The 18,961-nt window shown below is 37.8% G+C and overlaps 2 protein-coding genes across 5 annotated transcripts; one reads left to right on the top strand and one right to left on the bottom strand.

Annotated features, from left to right (window-relative positions):
- Positions 1-47: 47 nt before the first annotated feature.
- cunh10orf88 (chromosome unknown C10orf88 homolog) lies at positions 48-10,406 on the bottom strand. Of its 3 annotated transcripts, none has more exons than XM_062414943.1 (9): positions 10,223-10,406; positions 9,219-9,385; positions 8,902-9,099; positions 7,992-8,061; positions 7,717-7,908; positions 7,103-7,222; positions 6,733-6,838; positions 5,298-5,496; positions 48-1,163 (listed from the first exon to the last, which is right to left on the bottom strand). In XM_062414943.1, exons 2-9 carry the CDS (start codon positions 9,347-9,349, stop codon positions 941-943), a joined length of 1,239 nt encoding a protein of 412 aa, XP_062270927.1. In that variant the 5' UTR covers positions 9,350-9,385; positions 10,223-10,406; the 3' UTR covers positions 48-940. The 3 variants fall into 3 exon arrangements, with proteins under 3 accessions (XP_062270927.1, XP_062270929.1, XP_062270928.1); XM_062414945.1 differs by having other exon boundaries at positions 5,298-5,493; XM_062414944.1 differs by having other exon boundaries at positions 6,733-6,835.
- An 84-nt stretch (positions 10,407-10,490) lies between these two features.
- asb3 (ankyrin repeat and SOCS box containing 3) lies at positions 10,491-18,634 on the top strand. Of its 2 annotated transcripts, none has more exons than XM_062414942.1 (10): positions 10,491-10,695; positions 11,865-12,069; positions 13,059-13,229; positions 14,020-14,132; positions 14,353-14,485; positions 15,121-15,298; positions 16,322-16,540; positions 16,754-17,044; positions 18,018-18,151; positions 18,253-18,634. In XM_062414942.1, the coding sequence occupies exons 2-10, from the start codon at positions 11,871-11,873 to the stop codon at positions 18,432-18,434; spliced, it is 1,620 nt and encodes a 539-aa protein (XP_062270926.1). In that variant the 5' UTR covers positions 10,491-10,695; positions 11,865-11,870; the 3' UTR covers positions 18,435-18,634. The 2 variants fall into 2 exon arrangements, with proteins under 2 accessions (XP_062270926.1, XP_062270925.1); XM_062414941.1 differs by having other exon boundaries at positions 13,056-13,229.
- The last annotated feature ends 327 nt before the right edge of the window (positions 18,635-18,961 follow it).

Genomic DNA, 18,961 nt, shown 5'->3' with positions numbered 1-18,961 from the left:
TCATTTAACTTGTTCACCCCCCCAAAAAAAGAATACATCCATCTGTATAAATATATTTTAATTTGCTTTTTTAACATCATCACACAGTTTTTTAACAGTTTGAACATTGGCAGATAAGCTTTATGTTATAAACATGTACATTATTTAAACATTACAGTGACATACATATTAAAAAACACTTTTTTTTAAATCAGTTAACATTATATTTCACACTCCTGTAGACAGAAGTGTGTGTGTGTGTGTGTGTTTGTGTGTGTGTGTGACATTTACAACACTTAACACCAGAGATCAGTGCAGTTACAGTACATAGTGTGAATAAAAAAAGATATAACTGTGAGTGAGGATCATCTGGATCAGAGGAGTGTTTTACAGTTTCTATTTAAGGTGGAATCAGTGAGTTTTCATCCGGTGTTTAATTATTATCATTAAGTTTAAAACCTGCCAAAAAACCCAGGAGAAGATCACATCACATCAATAATTTAAAGCTTCCTTTTTGTTTTATGTTTGAATGTTAAACCTAAAATCTTAAATGGCCTCTTTCCTGTTGTTTTGGGGTATTTTATTTATCGTTCTCAGACTGAGAGAGCAGCCGTAGGACATGTTGTCTTTTTATGTAACAGCAATAAAAAGTCTGTTTTCTGTCATAGTTTCTTTTCTTTCTTTCTTTTTTTTTTTTAGTGAAGCTATTACGCTGCGTTCTTAAGTTGAAGAGACATGTGACATTCACTGCAGCTGTCAAAATGTCACATTCGCTCGCTGGTTGTTGTTGTTTTTTCCCCTCAGAGATAAAAAGAGACACTTCTAATTTAAACACAATGTTAAGTTTGATCAGATCATTGTGTTAGTTTCTCTTTCGTTAGTGTCTCCGTCCTGCTCATCCACTCTGACACTGAGGTGAAGTTTAAAGAGGTGCAGTAAAAAGCCTTCAGTGGTCACATGATCAGTGCATAGCGGGCGTTGGGGCGGTCTGCTCCGTCAGAGCTCCGGGCGTAGCTCCTCCCACCGAGCCGCTGACGGCCGCCTGGTTGAGGGCGACCAGCGGCAGAGCGCTCAGCAGGGCTTTCTCCATCTTCTGCTCCAGAGCATCCAGGCGGCGGTCCACGTGCTCCTTCAGCCTCTTCTCCATCTCCTCAAGGCGGCGCTCCATGGCTGCGTCCAACTCCCTGCAGCAGAGAGGAGGAGGAGAGGAGGGACGAGAGAAGGGAGATTTGGTTAAAGTCAGGAGTTACTAATGTTTATGTTCTGCTGCAGACATTTTTAAAAAGGACACTACACATTAGATATATTTAATACTTTCAGGATTAAAAACACTCTAATAGAATTGAGGATTCAGTTATTTTGAATAGCGACTGATAAAAGCTTTTTCTTTCTAGATGGCCACACTGAGTAAATACTTTATATTCAGTCTTCTCTCTGGATTCATGACCTTAAAAATCCCCCAGTGCCCTGTATCCCTTCAGTGTTTTGGGGCCTTGTTTTGTTGGTTGAGGTTAAAGTACAAAGCACGGCTGGATCTATCATGCCTCACGTAGGAAGGTCATGTTTTATATCAGTTTCAAATTTAAAAGTGAAAAGAAGAAATCACATATTCAAATACATCTGAGTCATACTGAACTAAACACATCATATAAAACGTGTTAGAAAGAACTCACAGCTTTCTTATCCGCATAATTGTTTTAATGTCATATAAAGAATATTTCTCCTTTTGTAAAACCAGCAGCTATAAAACATTTATAGATTTATATTCCTGCTTCAGACACTACATTTAAAAGCTCTACCTGCACGCTAACATTACACATTACTAACACTAATAATTAAATAAATAATGACCATCTCAAGTTGAACCACAGAAGAGCTTTGCGTGATCAGCATGAATCAAACATCAGTATAAAAACTCCCAGAAAGACGTCTGAACAGGAGAACCGGGCGTTGCTGCACGTTTGGTTGTGACTCATGTTAAATATTTAATACTAATAATAATAATAATAATAACTGCACTTTGTGAGTTTTATTAAGGCATTAAAGTGAGAACAGAAAGGTGCATTCAGGTGTAATGAGGTGAGACATGAAGCCACATCAGAGACACTAATTATCTTCTCCTGCTGCTCATCTTTGACTCTAACACTTTTCCTCTCGTGTCAAACTTTCTCTTTTTTTTCCAGCTTTTGGTTTGTTTCATCTCAACCACCTGGAGGAAAGTTACCAAACCAAAATATACAAAACATTTCCTCTTTTCTTTTTCCTCCTCCAGTTTCAGCGTGTCTCTGCGTTCTGCTTCCAAAGAGGATTAAACTCTTTTTTTTGTTGTTTTTTTTTTACCCTGGAGGACTTTGAATCATCATTAAAACCACCTTCCATTGTTCCTCTAATCTGGAGCCGATCCCACTGCGCTGGCAACAGAGGTGGAAATCCCCTCCTGTTAGAAACACGTCTGGTTCTGTTTAGTTAGTAAAGAAACTGTCAGGGTTCTGGTAAAAGTTCAGAGAGGAACACAGTGTAGAAACACACAGAAGGACCATATATATTAGATTCATTAATGCAATGCAGTGGACTCAATTACCCAGAACGCAATGCAACTATAAGATGCATAAATATACACATATGTAGATGCTACTAGTCTTTTTTTTCTCCTACATTAAAATGTTTTTTATTCATTATTCGGTTTTATAATTTATTAATTTTGCTGCCTTGTGAAACACTTTGTAAGTTGGATATTTGAAAAGTGCTCCATAAATAAAGTTGATTATAATAATAATATTAATTATTGTGTCAACGTGCTCCACATATTGAAACAGATGCATCGGCTCTCACAGCTGATCATAACTCACTGAATTGTCAATACATTTTTTCAGTGATTTGGGTTCATTAAATGTCAGACATTTATTTGTAAAACATAATATTTGGCTGATTTAAAAATGATGGTTTTCATATTAATATATTATATTATGGAGCATCTTGGTAGCTGAGGTTACAGAGGATGCTGCATTAAGCTGGAGGTCATTCCCCTCCTTCTCTCTCTGTCTCTGTTTCCTGTTGGCTGATATGTCATCTTCTATCAAGTAAAGGCAAAAATGCCCAAAAATAAATCTTTAAAAAAATAAAAAACTGGGCACAGTCGGTATTTTCAGGTCTGATCAGGTGCTGGTAGGTCGAAGGAACATCTCCGCTGCACACTCAACTGTGACTTTATTTAGAGCTAACAACGCGCGTCTTCACAGTCAAAGTAATTAATAAGTTAGTAATTAATTAGTCGTTTTCACTTTTCACTTTATTACGAGTATTTTGGAATTATTTTGTAAGTCTGTTCCATTTTCTGCACAGTCCTATTTTTTCATTAATATTTTCTCAAACCCTCTGCTGTCCTCCCTCACACTATTTAATAAAGCTGATGTTTAAAGTGTAAAATAAAGTTGTGAGCAGTGTCTCTATCTCTCAGTAAAGCTTCCAAACGCAGCACAAAGTCACAGATGTTCGCTCCAACATGGCGGCAGCAGCTGATGATGATGATGCTGTATCTACGTGTGCAAATCAAACCTGTTTCTATCTCCGTCATTACCGCTGCCTCCACCTACACATCAGCTGCACAGGTTAAAGCATTTGAAAGGCATTCTGGGAGTTGTAGTATATAAGATGGTAAACACAGACAGGCTGCAGGACAGAAGACAACGTTTTTAAAATCCACTAACAATTGTTTTACATCAGTTTTAAGATAGCTTTAGTTTGTCTTCTAGGATCAAATTCAGAGTATTTCAGCTTGAAAGTTAAATATTTTATCTTTTTAAGAGTTGACGTGTTTGAAGCGAAGACGTACCGCTGAGCCGCTGTCCTCTCCTCTCGATGTGGAGTCAGACTCAGCTGACGTTGGCTCCGAGCTGCTCCGCTCTCACAAAGACTCTCATTTATCAAACCGGCGGCTTGGCTCCAGCTCGTGAAGATACGGTCGTGTGTGTGTGTGTGTGTGTGTGTGTGTGTGTGTGTGTGTGTGTGTGTGTGTGTGTGTGTGTGTGTGTGTGTGTGTGTGTGTGTGTGTGTGTGTGTGTGTGTGTGTGTAGAAACGTTCATTTATCCAAGTGATCAGTTATTGTTTTTTGGAGTTTTTCCAGCTGTTATAAATGATTCATACATAAAGTGATGTTTTTGATAAATGAGCTCTATTGTCTCTGAGTCGCTCTGTTAACAACCTACGGACCAAACCCAGATCCTCCTATAGTCCAATCTGTCAACTCTGATAAAATGTGTTGCCACGCAGCCGCTAAACATTGAACCATGAAGCAAGTAGGAAGTGTAAGAAATGTCTCGTACAACTAAAACTATTGTTCTGTTAAATCAATGAGTCTCTGTTTCATCCACGCGCTCTGATCCTCAACAATGAGACCATGTGACAGGAATGTGGCAGCAAAGACAATGATTTAAAAATGTTTCTCTGTTTCTATTACAGTAGTTTCTATTGAATTAAGATTTAACAAGCCCAAATATTCAGTTTAGTCATGTAAGCAAGAACATAAAAATCTACTCAGTAAGTCATTTTTTTGTTCATCTGCTGTAAAACAGATGTGATGTGAATCAGTCTGTGGCTGCAGATGTGTTTCATTTCTGCAACTTATAATTATCTTTTATTACTGATTGATCTCCTGATTATTATCTTGATAATATCTCACCAACTTCCACAAACTGCAGCAACTGAAGACAAATGTGTTGCTTTTAAAAAAACAATTACTATTATTCTTATTATTTCATTAATTGCATTTGGAGTATACAGCCGGCTAAATCAGTAATTTTAAGTTTGGTTCTGTGTTGTTACATAAGGAAGATAAGGAATCTCTTTCTGTTTACTTTAAATAATTCATCATTTAAATGCCTAAACATGTCATTATTACACGTTGCTTTTATTGATTTTATTTTCCTTTATTCTGTTTGGTTTTATTGTCTTTAATTCTGTAAAGCGTCTTTGAGTATTGTTAAAAGTGCTCTATAAATAAATGTATTATTATTATTATTATTATTATTAATAACTATCTATCTCCATTAATAGTAACACTAATAATATTATCATTCTTATTTTAGTACTAGTGTTAATAAAGTATCTTTTGTCTTCCACATTTCTCAACCAGGTAGGCAGGGATCATGCAGTAACGTCTAGCTGACACCAGGTGGAGCCACTGATTATAAATGATGTACAGTTACGAAATCAGATGTTTGTGATTTCATTGATTGATTAAGCCCAGAAGGATCAGCTGAGTTATAGCTTCTATGATCAGCTGTGGTGGACAAACCTTCATCATCTGATCTCCACTCACCATGAGCCGTTGTTCATCGTCTTCTCCCTCTCTGCCGCGGCGTCGTCCAGCCTCAGCTGCGTCACCTGACCGCAGACGCTCTGGAGCATGGGCAGAAAGTCGGGGCCGGGGCTCGACGCCTGGCCGTGCCCGTTTAGGAAGTGTGACATCATATCCGCCAGCTGGGCGTGGCTCACCGGGCTTCTGCTCTCACTGCCTGCGAGAGAAGAGACAGTTTAACATTTAACTGGTTATAGTTAACATGGAACATAATCAATTTGTATTCTCTATTGTACATGATTAATGTCCCAATGTAATATTTAATAAGTTATGTAGTAGAAGCAAGTGATGGTGTGGTGTAAATATTATACTCATGCTGATTCAGCAGAACATTTGTGTGTGTAAAAAAGTATAAGCCAGGATGGTCGTGGTGGAGAGATAATTGGTGTCAGGGAAAGGTTAGCAGGTGATAGCAGGATGATATCTTGTGTGCCAAGATGAGAAAGCTTGGATGGGTATGAAAGGGAAATACCAGTGTCAAGGTTGGGTTAGAAGGTGGGGACGATGTGGGGACGACTGCATGGAAGGAGATCAAGGTGCTTTCAAGCGAAATATCAGCAAGATTGTCGGTATAAAAAAGGGCATCAACTAATACTGAATGTTAGATCTTTGCTCAAATACTTTGTCTGTGAGCAGGTCTTCGGTTTTGCAGCCGTCAGTAAAACTCTACTGAACTTAACTCAGAAGACTCCTGGTGATTTCTGAGACTCTAAACAACTTAGTAAAGCAACTAAGTTATTTTGAGACACATCAATGGACCAAATAACTAAATGTGTAACAGTAGAAAAAAGCTCCCAATGCAGGCATATCCTCATTACATTATACCTGCATTGGGAGCCACAGTGTGCAGACTTCTTTCTGCAATTTAATATTTATTAATCTAAGTTTTAGGAAAAATAAGCAAGTTAATTGTGTGAAGAATGTCTTTGTTCGTTGTATTTTTTTTAGTTTTTTTCTGTATTTGCAAACTTTTCAGCAGATGAGGTTTGTGAATATTAAAACATTAAAATGTGGTACAGATATCACATGATAGAGTGAAACACTTTGATCAAACAACCTTCATGCAACAGCCAGATGAATAATAAAGATGTTCGGACAAATAAACAGTCTGCAGGAATGTTTGACTTTCTTTTGATATCTACTCTCCTTTAAAACCTGTTTTTAATCAGTCACAAAAAATGTGGGCTCAGGATTGCTTAAAAAAGGGACAACTTGGACATTTTTTTCTTATTAAATATTAAATACACAACTATCACAAATTGTGAGTTTTAAAACTAAATTATTGTCTCTTATTACATCATGTTAAAGAAAATTCTCCCTTTTTAAGCATTTTTACCTGAATTTTCACCATGTATCATTCACATTTGTTCAGTCTGAGAGAGATAATGATCCTTACTTGTGTTTCTGCTGCTGACACTAGACAGTGACATTTCTGAGGGGGAGGAAGACGAGGTAGAGGAGTCGGGCGTTGCTCCGTTCTGAGCCGGTGAACTTGGATGCTGCTGACACAGAAACACAAATCTCTGAAACTATCTGATGTTTAGTTTGTGCAAACATTTTCTGAACCGACATTTCTCTGGCATGAAGTTGATAGCAGACATGTTGAGCTGAGTGAGCGCTCGTTAAATGGGGCAAAACATCTGGAATCATGTCAATGCCTTAAAATAATATTTGACAGTAACTCTGGGATGAAAGCATTTTTCTGTCCGTGGGATTCTAAGTAAACCTTCAGAAGCTACTGATAAAATATAAAATAATACTGGTACCCTGAAGTCTGCAGGCTGAGGCTCGTTCCTGAGAGCTGCTGTGGCTCCTCGTGTCAGGGCGGAGAAAGCTCCTCCACCCATCAGGAGAGGCAGGAGGCCATCCAGAGAGCTCGTCTGGTTCTGACAAACAAAGAGAAATAAACAGCGATAGATGAGATTTCTTGTTTGGGTTCATTTCTGGGAGTTTTTAAACAAGATGTTAAGATTACATTTTGAATGACATTTTGTTTTTTGCATTTCAGGATACTCAATCATTCAGGAATGGAGTCAAGATGCCAAAAAAGTATGACACGAATGAAAAAAAAACTGTGAGGAAACATAGTCATAGTTGTTCCCCTTATCCTAAAAGGTTACAGGAAACTCCAACAAAATTAAAGTTAATTTTCAAAGCAAACTGAAATACTTTAAAGTTAGATAAACAATCTTAAAACGTATGGCATACTTTGGATAAATAATCAGTGAGGTGAAATACAAGCAAGTAGTAGTTTATGGAGTTAAAACACCTAATTCATCAGTGTAGTCCTTTAACTCAATGTGTCATTGTTGTTGTAGATACCACCCATCACCAGCAGGGGGCGACAAAGCTCAATAACTTGCAGCTCCTTTACTCCCACCTTCTGCTGGATGTGCACCATCTCCATGAGATTCTGTGCTCCGGGTGAGAGGCTCGTCCCCATCTCGTCCACCAGACTCTGCACCTGCTGCATGTTGATGCCGGGACCGCGAGCCGGGCCTGGCTGCAGCTGCTTAAGACCGACGAGGACTCGACACATCAAAACGCTGCTTCTACCGGCCAGAGAGAGCAGCTGGAAAGAGACAGAAGCAGCTGATTAGACTGAATGTGACCGGATGAGAAAACAGTCCAGTGCAGCTTTGTGTGAGGACTCACCTTCACTTCACAGGCTGAAGATGGATCATCGAGGATCAGCCGTTTCCTGTAGAAAGGTCCTCTGTCTGCACTGTGAGCAAAAAGAGAGGAGACACATGACTTCAACATCCAATCACACATTTATTAAACACATATTTCATCAGAACCATCAAATATTAATAATAACTTTGTCAGTGTCAACTTCATTAGTTTAGTTTATTTCGGTCATTAAACTCAAATACACATTAATACAGGTCCTTGTCTTAACTGTCTATATGTAGCTCTATAGCTCTATAATAACTCTATGTTTCATTGATGAAACTCAATATTTATTTACTCTTATTGGGGGCAGCGTGGTGGTGCAGTGTTCCCCTATCACTGTCACCACACAGAAAGGCTCTGGGTTGGAAGTTGCAGGCAGACTGAGGCCTTTATATGAGGATTTTGCATGTTCTCCTGGTGCCTGCAGTGGGTTTACAGGTTAACTTGTGACTCTAAATGTGTGTGAATGTGTGTCAGACTGGTGACCTAACGTCTAGGATTGGCTCCAGCTAACAGATGGATGCTCTTTTGGACGGTAGGTGCTTGAAATTGTTCAAAAAGCTGCATCATCAGCTTTTTTCCTGTGACAATAAATGCTACATTAACTTATTTTTATAGTGTTTTCTGCTATTATAATAATTATTGGTATTGTGTAATCCTTGCACTTTGTTAATCCTAACTGGAGACATCAGAGGCTAATTAACCAATTTAAACCAAGCCATGCCTAAACAAAGCAAGAATGCCAAAACTATTTTTTCTGTTTTTGTATATTGAAAAACATGCAGCACCAGTGATGTAACTGTGTTTGTGTGTGTGTGTGTGTGTGTGTGTGTGTGTGTGTGTGTGTGTGTGTGTGTGTGTGTGTGTGTGTGTGTGTGTGTGTGTATACCTGTCTGACTGGACGCTGTCGTCCCTCTTTCCTCGTACCGTTCCACAGTATTCTCCTGTCTGGTCGTACACCTCTATGGTTCGAGCCTCGCTGACGACTTGCAGGCGGCTGATGACTGCTGGGGAGCCAGGGCTGCAGCGGAGCATCAAGACACAGGGAGACCCTTCCTCCGTCTGCTCCAACAGCACCGGGTCACCTCTAAAAAAGAGAGAGAGAAAAAGAGATTAGTGTTAAAGGTGTCATTCACAAAAAAGTGGAATATAGAAAGAAATCATGTTATTGGAGTGGCAAATTAATCCACATTGAAAGCTTCATACCGATGTGTCTCCTCTCCCTCTTCATCATCGTCTTCGTTACCGTTGTAAACAGGGAGCAGGACATCAGTCAGGTGACGTCCCGGAGAGTTACAAACCCAAGCAGCTCCGCTCTTCACACAAATGTCCACCATGATGCTGCTGAGGCTGCAGGGACGGTGACCTACAGGCTAGGACACAAGGTAGGAAACAATTTATTTAGGAGACAAAAGTACTGCAGTATTATGAGCGATGTAGTATGCAGTATTACAGTAAAAGTACTGCAGTATTATGAGTGATGTAGTATGCAGTATTACAGTAAAAGTACTGCAGTATTATGAGTGATGTAGTATGCAGTATTACAGTAAAAGTACTGCAGTATTATGAGTGATGTAGTATGCAGTATTACAGTAAAAGTACTGCAGTATTATGAGTGATGTAGTATGCAGTATTACAGTAAAAGTAGTGGTTTGGTCCCTCTGACTACTCTGGCTATAGTAGCTAGCTAGTTTTTTTAAACTATCTGATGCAGAAAGAAAAACAACATGTAGGCCGACAAAGTTGAATGACCAAATATGGGTATGCACATTTCAGAAAGTTTTGGCTGCTTTGTATAAATCAAAATCTACTCATTCTGAAATGATTTGACACAAGGAGCATTAATATATGTGCCATTTTCCTTTTGAGTACAATATCTAAAAATGGTCTTCTGATTTAACAAGGAAACATCTCAGGGATTTCATAATGATATTAGGTGTTGATATAATGTAATGGATTCATATGTAGATATGGTGAACAAGTTAGAATTGCAAATACTACAGTAAAGTAGCTCAACACTGCTGTATAGTCAATGAGAAAAAAGCAGCTGATTTTGACAGCTGTATGATTTCGGGATATTATGACTGGTATTTCTTCATTTTGAGATGTATGAAGAATAATTATATCTAGATATAAAACAACCTGTAACGTTATTTGCTATAACAGCATTAATAGATGAACCTCACAGCTTGCTAACAGATCAGATTTACCTTTAATAAATCCTCTCTTTCGGCTTGAAACCGTTATTCAGCTTGTTTTCTTCTGGGTTTCTGAATTTCCGTCTTCGCATGTCTTCCGGCGTATTAAAAAAAACAATAATTTAACTTGATTTTCGGCTATAAATTGATATAAAAACTGTGACTCGGTGTTTTAGCTGCACTGAACAGCAGCAGCAACTGCCGTGACGTCGCCAACGGCAGAAGCACGCGACGCAGGGTTGTTATAGTCGCGTGACGTCACTAACCGGCGACTCGTGAGCTTCTGACAACAACAACGGGCGGGTATAAGAGAAAAGACGTTAAAACACCGTTAGAACCGTTTTAAAAATAATAATAATATTTTCACACCGTATTTGCGTTAAAAGTGTTTATTTTCTACATTATTATGGTGAATTGTGACTCGCTACGTCGTCAGTGAACAGCGTTATTTGTGTTTTAATAGCTTCAGCTACTGAATACATAAGGTAAATTAATCATATTTAGCCGTTAATTCTCCGTTTTTTGGCGATATTTATGTTTAATAAAAGTGTTAGACTCAACTCAACGCTGTTAAGATGTGTGAAACGGTTATTTTGCTTGTTTAAACTGAAGGGGGGAAAAGACCAGACTAGATCCAGATAGATCATAACTTTAAAACTTCTTGTTAATCCAGTTAAGATTTGTCTACATTTAGTGAGTTTTCTTCTTTTTATTCAGGTCTGGTCTGAGCTGAATGTGGGAAAAACTGTGAAATCTCCTTTTTTTCTGACTAACAAGCAAAATAAAGAACTGTGCTGCTAACCCTAAAAGAAACCTATGTTTTATAGCAGGGATGTCAAACATGAGGCCGTAGGCCATAACCAGCCCACTTTACTTCCTGTCTTCCTTCCTTCCATTTGTCCTTCCTTCCTCCCTTCTTTTATTTCCTTCTTTCCTTCCTTCCTTCCTTCCTTCCATCTTTCCTTCCTGTCTTCTTTTCCTTCCATCCTTCCTTCCTTCCTTTTTAATGATCCGGCCCACATCAGATCAAATTGGGTTGTTGAATGAATATAAATTTGACCGTTCTGTCCTAAAGGCTTCCTAAAGGATATTTAGGATTATATGGGAATGCTATTATAGGATCCTATTGGAAAAGGTGAAAATCTTAAAGGACTTTTTGACTTTAGAAGTTGGATTAAACATTATTAAGGTTTTTTGTTATGATGTCTGACATATTTTTCACAAGTGCAAGCGGTGCAAAAACAGAATCAGCTGCTCAATATAATTATTTATGGATCCTTTAATCAATTAACAGCACAGTGAAAGGTATTATCACCATAATCATCCCATTAAATCGCACTATTAGTCGTAAAATACAGTTAAATGATGATAAATTAAACCAGTCTAAACCAGGTTGTTCAAAGTTTAATACTGTTTACTAGAAAAATCACTTTAAAAGCAGCTCAGTGTCTCCTAGATTCATATTTTTAAAATTCATGAAGTCTTTCTAATATAATTGAATTCTGTGGTGCAATAATATTGAAGTGTGTGTTATCTGCTGGGTGAGAGACATTTAGAAACATGTTGTATTGTAAATAAGCTCTACTTGCACATCTCTACCACTTGATAGACTAATAATGACATAATTAAAGGCTCTAACTCTCTTTTATTGCAGGTGGAGATGGACTTCACAGAGTGCTACGGTGACACAGTGTCCAGTGTTGCCGCTGCAGCTCGGTCAGGTTGCAGGAAGCGAGTGAGGAGGCTGATAAAAAGAGGATTCAGCGTCGACTGTCGAGACAACCGCGGCTGGAACGCTCTGCACGAGGCTGCGGCCGCTGGCAGTCAGGGCTGCGTGCAGGAAATCCTGTCAGCTGTCGGTAAGACAGAGTTCAGGGTTGTAGTTTGATGCATTTTACTCTTTATAAATAAGTTATTATTTTCTTCAGTAATCGATTAGTTGTTTGGACTATAAAGCCCAAGGAGACGTCTTCTAATAGATAGATATATCTTCATTGTCATTGCAAGTGTACAACGAAACGCTGTAACTGTTTAAGCAGTCCAATGCAGCATAAAAAAATACAATAAAATGATAAATAAGATATATGCACATAACACTAATACCCATGACCACATACACATTCATACCCATAAATGTAAAATATGGTTTAAAATGTAAATAAATAAATAATATGGGGCAATGAGTCTTGTTTGGTCCCATCAGTCCTCAACTAAAACCCACTCAGTTTTTTTTTCGAAGTTCAGATTTTTTTCCCTCTTTTTTTTCCTACTTCTTAAAGTAATTCATTAATTTTCAATAAAGCTAAAAAATAGAAGATTAGTTTAAAATGATAAATTATAAAACCTACACCACAGTGGAAAGATTGACATTTTCTCTAAAAATGCAGAGACTGTAATATGAGAAGCAGATTTTCATAGATTAATGTGTGTGTGTGTGTGTGTGTGTGTGTGTGTGTGTGTGTGTGTGTGTGTGTGTGTGTGTGTGTGTGTGTGTGCGTGTGTGTGTGTGTGTGACATTGTTTTTTCGAAAGGGAAAGGTAAGGTTAGATAAGACTTAATGCAAATATTTGAGTTATTTCCATATTATTACGTATTTATGTAAATGTGATTTATGTACTTAAATTATGTTGCAAACCTGGACTGTGAATCAGCTCCCTAAACAGAGAAAGTGGAGGTGGAGAACGATTTGCATTTTTTCTTAATGAATAATTGATATAGTTATGTTGATCAGTTTACTAATCAATTAATCGAATAATCATCTCAGTTGGAGAAGTTGGAGAAGTATGAGTTTCAGATGCTCTAAACATACAACTCTTGCAGTTGTTTTTCTCTCTCTGTCTATAAGCAGGAGGCTCGTCGTCTGGCTGCCGTGCGTACGTGAACTCTCTGACACACGAGGGAGAGTCTGCGTGTTACCTGGCAGCGCAGCGAGGACACCTGGCCGTGGTCCGTTTCCTCCTGAAAGCTCACGCCAACATCAACCAGCCAACCAATGACCTCTCCTGCCCTCTCTATGCAGGTATTACACACACACACACACACACACACACACACACACACACACACACACACACACACACACACACACACACACACACACACACACACACACACATATAAAGCAGGGGTATTCAATTAAAATTCACTGAGGTCCAATTAGTGAAAATGTCCTCAAGTGAAGGTCCAGAACATCATAATGTCTTGAAGTAAAATAAATACAGTAGAATTCATTTATTAGTATTCACACTCAACTTGTGGGATTCAAATAAATAATAAATTAAATAAATAAGAATATTCCTATATCAAATAAATATGACATTTTAAAATAAAGTACATTACAGAAAGCTTTTTAATTGTGCTTCTTTAATAAATTGCTTAGTTTTAGAGAAATTAAAAATAATCAATTTTTACTTTTAAACTTAACTTGAACTTAAACCATAAACTTAATTTCACATCTAATAACTTTATAACAAAACATCTCTCCTCTTTTCTCCGTGTGTATCTCACCGACAGTCGGGTCTCTCCACATGTCCGAATGCACGGATTTGATTGGCTGAATAGCGTCTGTGAGTTTCTGAGGGCCGCTCCACTTTTACCGTAATATCTGGAGAAGCTGCGCCCGTTAAAATAGAAACACTCAGACAAAATATAACAATCCTCAATAATATATATATATATACGGTCCGGTTCTGGATAGGACGGCGTCTAGGTCCACAGTCCACCTGTTACTGACCTCTGATATATATTATTATTAAAGTCATATTAATTCTGCCTGCAGTGTTTATCAGCGGCTGATTGTTTCCTCTCAGCTGTAGACGGCGGGCACAAAGAGGTCGTAGAGCTGCTGGTCAGTAAAGGTGCCGAGGTGAACAGGACACACACTGCCTCCTGCTGGACCTGCCTTCATCAAGCTGTGTATGAGGTCATCATCATTTTTAATTTATTTTCATATCATTTTGTAACATTTTTAGCTCCTGCACTTTTAACTTTGCTCAGGTCCTTTTTAACTCCTGCTTTGAGTCTGTCTTAGCAACTTCATTCCTCTATATATACACACACACACACACACACACACACACACACACAACTCCATGAGGTGCATCTGAACTAGTAATAAACACAGTTCTTTTTTCCTCCCTCAGGGTCACAGTGAAATCGCTCGCATACTGGTTAACGTGTGTAACCTGGAGGCGCTGGACGACCACAAGATCTCTCCTCTGTTTGTTGCTTCACAGTACGGACAGCAGGAGTGTCTGGAGATCCTCGTTAACGCTGGTAAATAGCTTCTTCTTTTTAACATGTGTGTGCATTTATATAACAATGTTTATTGCAATTTAATGAACAATTAGAGACAGTAGCTCCCAATGCAGGTGTAATTTAATGGGATTAAATTACACCTGCATTGGGAACTACAATGTGAAGACTTTTTTCTACCTTTTCTATTGATCACACACTCTTTTTTTAACCCTTTACATGCTGTTCACAGTCAAATTTAACCCATTTTTACACTTGAGAAATTTAAAAACACCCTATACACATTTCTTTAAGCTGGACTCTCCTAATGTGACCCTCAGTATATAAAAAAGCAAATAAAATGCAACTTTAAAAAAAGCAAAAAACTGCACAACTGATACACATTTTTATATATGCAACTGTACAAAATTAAAAAAAGATAATTCAAACATGTTTTATTCTTTATATTCTATAAAATAGTGTCTTTTATAACATTAATAAATAGAAGACGCTCTGCTCACTCTCTGACAGCTTCATTAAGGATTAATTAAACATCAGGGGGAATTTATGTGAGTTGGTGTAGAGACTAATTATGAGCCCAGAATATGAAGGGTAAGGGTTAAACCACTACTCAATTAAAATAAGCATAATTAATTTGCATCTTAATTTGACTTTAGGAGCCAACGTGAACACCCAGGCGGCTGATCTGGCCACACCGCTGCTGATCTCCTCTCAGGAGGGTCACCAGGCCTGTGTGGATTACCTGCTGGATCACGGAGCGGATCCCAACGTAGCCTGCAGCTCCGACTGGCCTCAGCTGCCCATTCATGCAGCTGCTGAGTTTGGACACATCAGGTACGGACTCATTACTTTACTTTGACGTGTTTTTAAAGGGTGTTACTCGTTAAGAAGAAGCAATAATTGAATGAGTGATGTAAAATTAGATGGCAACTATTCTGATTAAAGTTCTGTTTGATTGTTATTGTCATCAATAAATCAATAAATCAATTAAACTCTACATATACAGCAGCTTTCATTCAGGTTAATGGAGTTCAAAGTGCTTCACAGCTGATTGATAAGCTGATAATAAGACAGAACAAGTGACGACATGAAGAAAAGTAATAAAAACAAATTACAAAGAAAAGAAACTTAGACCACACGAGAGAATATAAGGATGATAATGTTTAGAACATTAATAAATAAGAGAACATAAAATGAAATACTTAAAAATAAGAGAGACGGTTTATTAAAAGTTAGAATAAAAAAAATAGGTCAAAAGTAAAAATGAAGTAAAAGATAAAGTTTAATAAAAGCTGAAGTAAAAAGTAGGTTAAAAACATATTTAAAGACAAAAGAAACAGATTAATACAATCAAATAACAAGATAAAACTTATAGAATGATAATAATAGTAAAACATTTACAACATCAAAACAAATATAATAAAATAGAATATTTTTATTGTTTTGTCCTTTTAATCTACTATAACCTAGTTTTTTTTAATTTTTACCCTAACTTTTAATATACTTCTTCTCTTATTCTCTGTTATTTTTATTTATTTTTTATTTTCTCTCATTTATTTATACTTTATTTAAGTTATCTAAACATTTTTATCATCCTTATTTTCTCTCGCATGCATTGGTCTAACTTTTTTCTTTGCTCTTTGTGACTTATTCTGTCTTATTATCAGCTTATCAATCAGCTGTGAAACACTTTGAACTCCATTAACCTGACTGAAAGCTGTAAATAAATAAAGTCTGATTGATTTATTGGTAGAGAAGCCAGAGAAGTACATTGTACCTTTCATTATGTGGAGTTGCTATATCCTAATTTTTTGATCTTTTTTTTTAACCTAACCCTCTATAATCCTGTCATCTTAGCATCCTGAGGAGGCTGATAGCCGTCACAGATCGTGTGTGTGACCGTGGCGACGGCATGGTGAGTCCTCTCTACATCGCTGTTAACGGCAGTCAGAGCGACAGTGTGGAGCTGCTCTTAAAGGAAGGTTACAGTCCAGACGCCCAGGACTGCACGTCCAGTCTGGGCCTCCGAACACCGCTCTCCTTCGCCCTGTGTCGCTCATCCGACAGGCCGTACAGGTTTGTAAGAAAGCTGATTCAAATAAAAGAACTAATACAGCAATTAAGCAAGCAGTTAGCGGCAGTACATACAGCAGTAACAGCTCATCAGTATCTATCTTCATTAGCTGCAGACACATAGTTATCGTTCTTAGTGTGGACGGACCTTTAAACACCTCACACACTCCACACAAGATCTGATGTGATTAAAAATCTCTCCTCTTCTTCTTCCAGTGAATCAGTGAGGTTGCTCATCGCTGCAGGAGCCAGTCTGAGCAAGGACGACTGGATTTACGCCTTATCCACCAATAAAACAGAGCTGCTGCAGCTGATACTGGAGCACAGACGAGTTCCTGGTCAGAAGAACTCTTCTACGCTGAGTCACGAAGAGAAAACAGCGTTAAAGCCTCAGGAGCTGAGAGAGCTGCTCTCTGTGGCTCTGAATCAGGTTCATTTCTCCGCCTGCTGGCTTCCTCTGCTGCTGAAGGCCGGACTGGATCCTTCTTTACTGCTTCAGCCCAACATGTACGTCTTCTCTCTTTGGTCAAGCATCAGCTGGATATAGTTTTTATTTTAATTTATTGCACGTAAAAGAAAAAAATAACAATACATGCAGATTTATTTGAGATTAAAGAGAAATGTGCAAAAGGAGCCAATAAAACCTAGAAGAGCTCATTAGGTGGATCTCCTGTTGGGAGACGTACAACATAAAGACTTAAAGAGTAAAGAAATACAGACGTAAAATCAGTCTCTACTTTATAGATAAACAACATACCGTATTTTTCGGGCTACAAAGCGCAATATCAATGAACGTGTCTATTTTAATACATAATGCACATTAAGCAAAACAAAACATGTCTCAGATTAGTCGAACTTTATTCAACTCATTCACAATAACTCTCAACATTGTTCAGTTGTAACACATAAAAATACAAAACAATACACTCACTTTTTCAGTTCATTCCTCTTCCACAAATCCATCAAACTCTTCATCTTCAGTGTCTGAAATTAACAGTTGGGCGATTTCGGCATCAAGCATCATGCCCGGATCCCTCTCGTCATTATCTGAGTCAGTCTCGTTGATGTTACCGGTACTTAGCTGTTCAGTGATGCGGCTCCGTAGCTTACCGAAGTCGTACTAAAACATTTTGACAGATTTTTGAGTGCTGTGTACCACATAAAATCGGTTCGAGGTCAGTAAGCACAACCAGAATTAATACATAAGGTATTAAGATAAAGATGCACTGTAGATTTTTTGAGAAAATTAAATGATTTTAAGTGATTCTTATAGCCTGAAAAATACAGTACTAAATCTTAAAGCAAAATTTTGTAATATATTTAAAAGAAAATTAAATTAATTTCAAATTTTGAAGACACAACAAAAATTCAGTTCAGTTTGTTTTCAGTTTAAATAAAAAAAATAAATAAATGAAAAGTCTTTAAATACAAATAAATATTGATGGATTTCTCTCTGTCGTTGATGTTTTATGTGTTCCAGGTTGGAGCAGGCTCACAGTGAAGTGTTGAATTATCTGCTGGAGTTGGTGAACTGGGCGACTCTCTCAGCAGCTTTAAAACAAATCCTGTGTCGTAGACGAGCGGAGAAGAGCTGGGAAGCATCTCCACATTTTGGTACGACCATTAAAAACTCACACTGCAGATTCATTCCCACTGATCTGCCTCTATACTTTAAATAAAGACTATTTCTCTTTCCTCCCTCCTTCCTTCTCTAGAGTCCATTCCCAGTCTGTCCCACATGTGTCGTCTGCAGGTGAGGACCGTGTTGGGACCGGATCAGCTGATGAGGACAGATGTTATCCAGCAGCTGCCCGTCCCCTCACCGCTTCACCGCTTCCTCCAATTCAGAGACGTCCAGGAAGCTTCGTTCACACACTCGCCTCCATCGCCGCCGTAAACACACCAACGAAGAAGAGAAGTGTTACATCACCGCTCAGCATCAGTGTTCCTCTCTATGCTGCTGTAACGTGGTTCAATCATTCTGTATCTGCTTGTTTCTGCACCTTGTTGGAAGTGATATGATGTTTACACTGAGAGACAGCTTATATATATATATAAATATATATATATATATATATATAATGGAAAACAATATAATGGAAATATATTTTTTACTTGTTATTTGTTGTGCATATTTTTGTACCGTTGTAAACTTTGGGATCACTACAAGTTCAAATAAAAGTTCTGTGGGTTTAAACAGTGAAGTTAAAAAATAAAGTATACTTTATTGTTTCTGTTCTTTTTGGTTTGTCACTGTTTGTAATGGACGTATGATTATTTATTTTATTTATATATGTGTGTTTGAGTTTAATGACCAAAATAAACTAAACTAAAAAATTAACAAGCACTTTAAAAACAATGACCAAAGGATAATTCACTTGTTACTTTCTACTTATAATTTCACTTTTATTTGCATGTTGTAAT

Source organism: Scomber scombrus, unplaced genomic scaffold, assembly GCF_963691925.1.
Source record: "Scomber scombrus unplaced genomic scaffold, fScoSco1.1 SCAFFOLD_188, whole genome shotgun sequence".
Lineage (NCBI taxonomy): Eukaryota > Metazoa > Chordata > Actinopteri > Scombriformes > Scombridae > Scomber > Scomber scombrus.
Note: the sequence above shows the minus strand (reverse complement) of the source record. Positions and strands in the feature narration are given on the sequence as shown.

Coding starts and splice junctions, on each gene's coding strand:
- cunh10orf88 (XM_062414943.1), bottom strand. CDS start 9,349: ATGGTGGACATTTGTGTGAAGAGCGGAGCTGCTTGGGTTTGTAACTCT. Junction 7,909..7,991: donor CTTCAGCCTGTGAAGTGAAG/GTGAGTCCTCAC, acceptor GTCTCTTTCCAG/CTGCTCTCTCTGGCCGGTAG. Junction 1,164..5,297: donor ACGATGAACAACGGCTCATG/GTGAGTGGAGAT, acceptor TCTCTGCTGCAG/GGAGTTGGACGCAGCCATGG.
- asb3 (XM_062414941.1), top strand. CDS start 11,871: ATGGACTTCACAGAGTGCTACGGTGACACAGTGTCCAGTGTTGCCGCT. Junction 15,299..16,321: donor GCTGAGTTTGGACACATCAG/GTACGGACTCAT, acceptor CTGTCATCTTAG/CATCCTGAGGAGGCTGATAG. Junction 18,152..18,252: donor GGAAGCATCTCCACATTTTG/GTACGACCATTA, acceptor TTCCTTCTCTAG/AGTCCATTCCCAGTCTGTCC.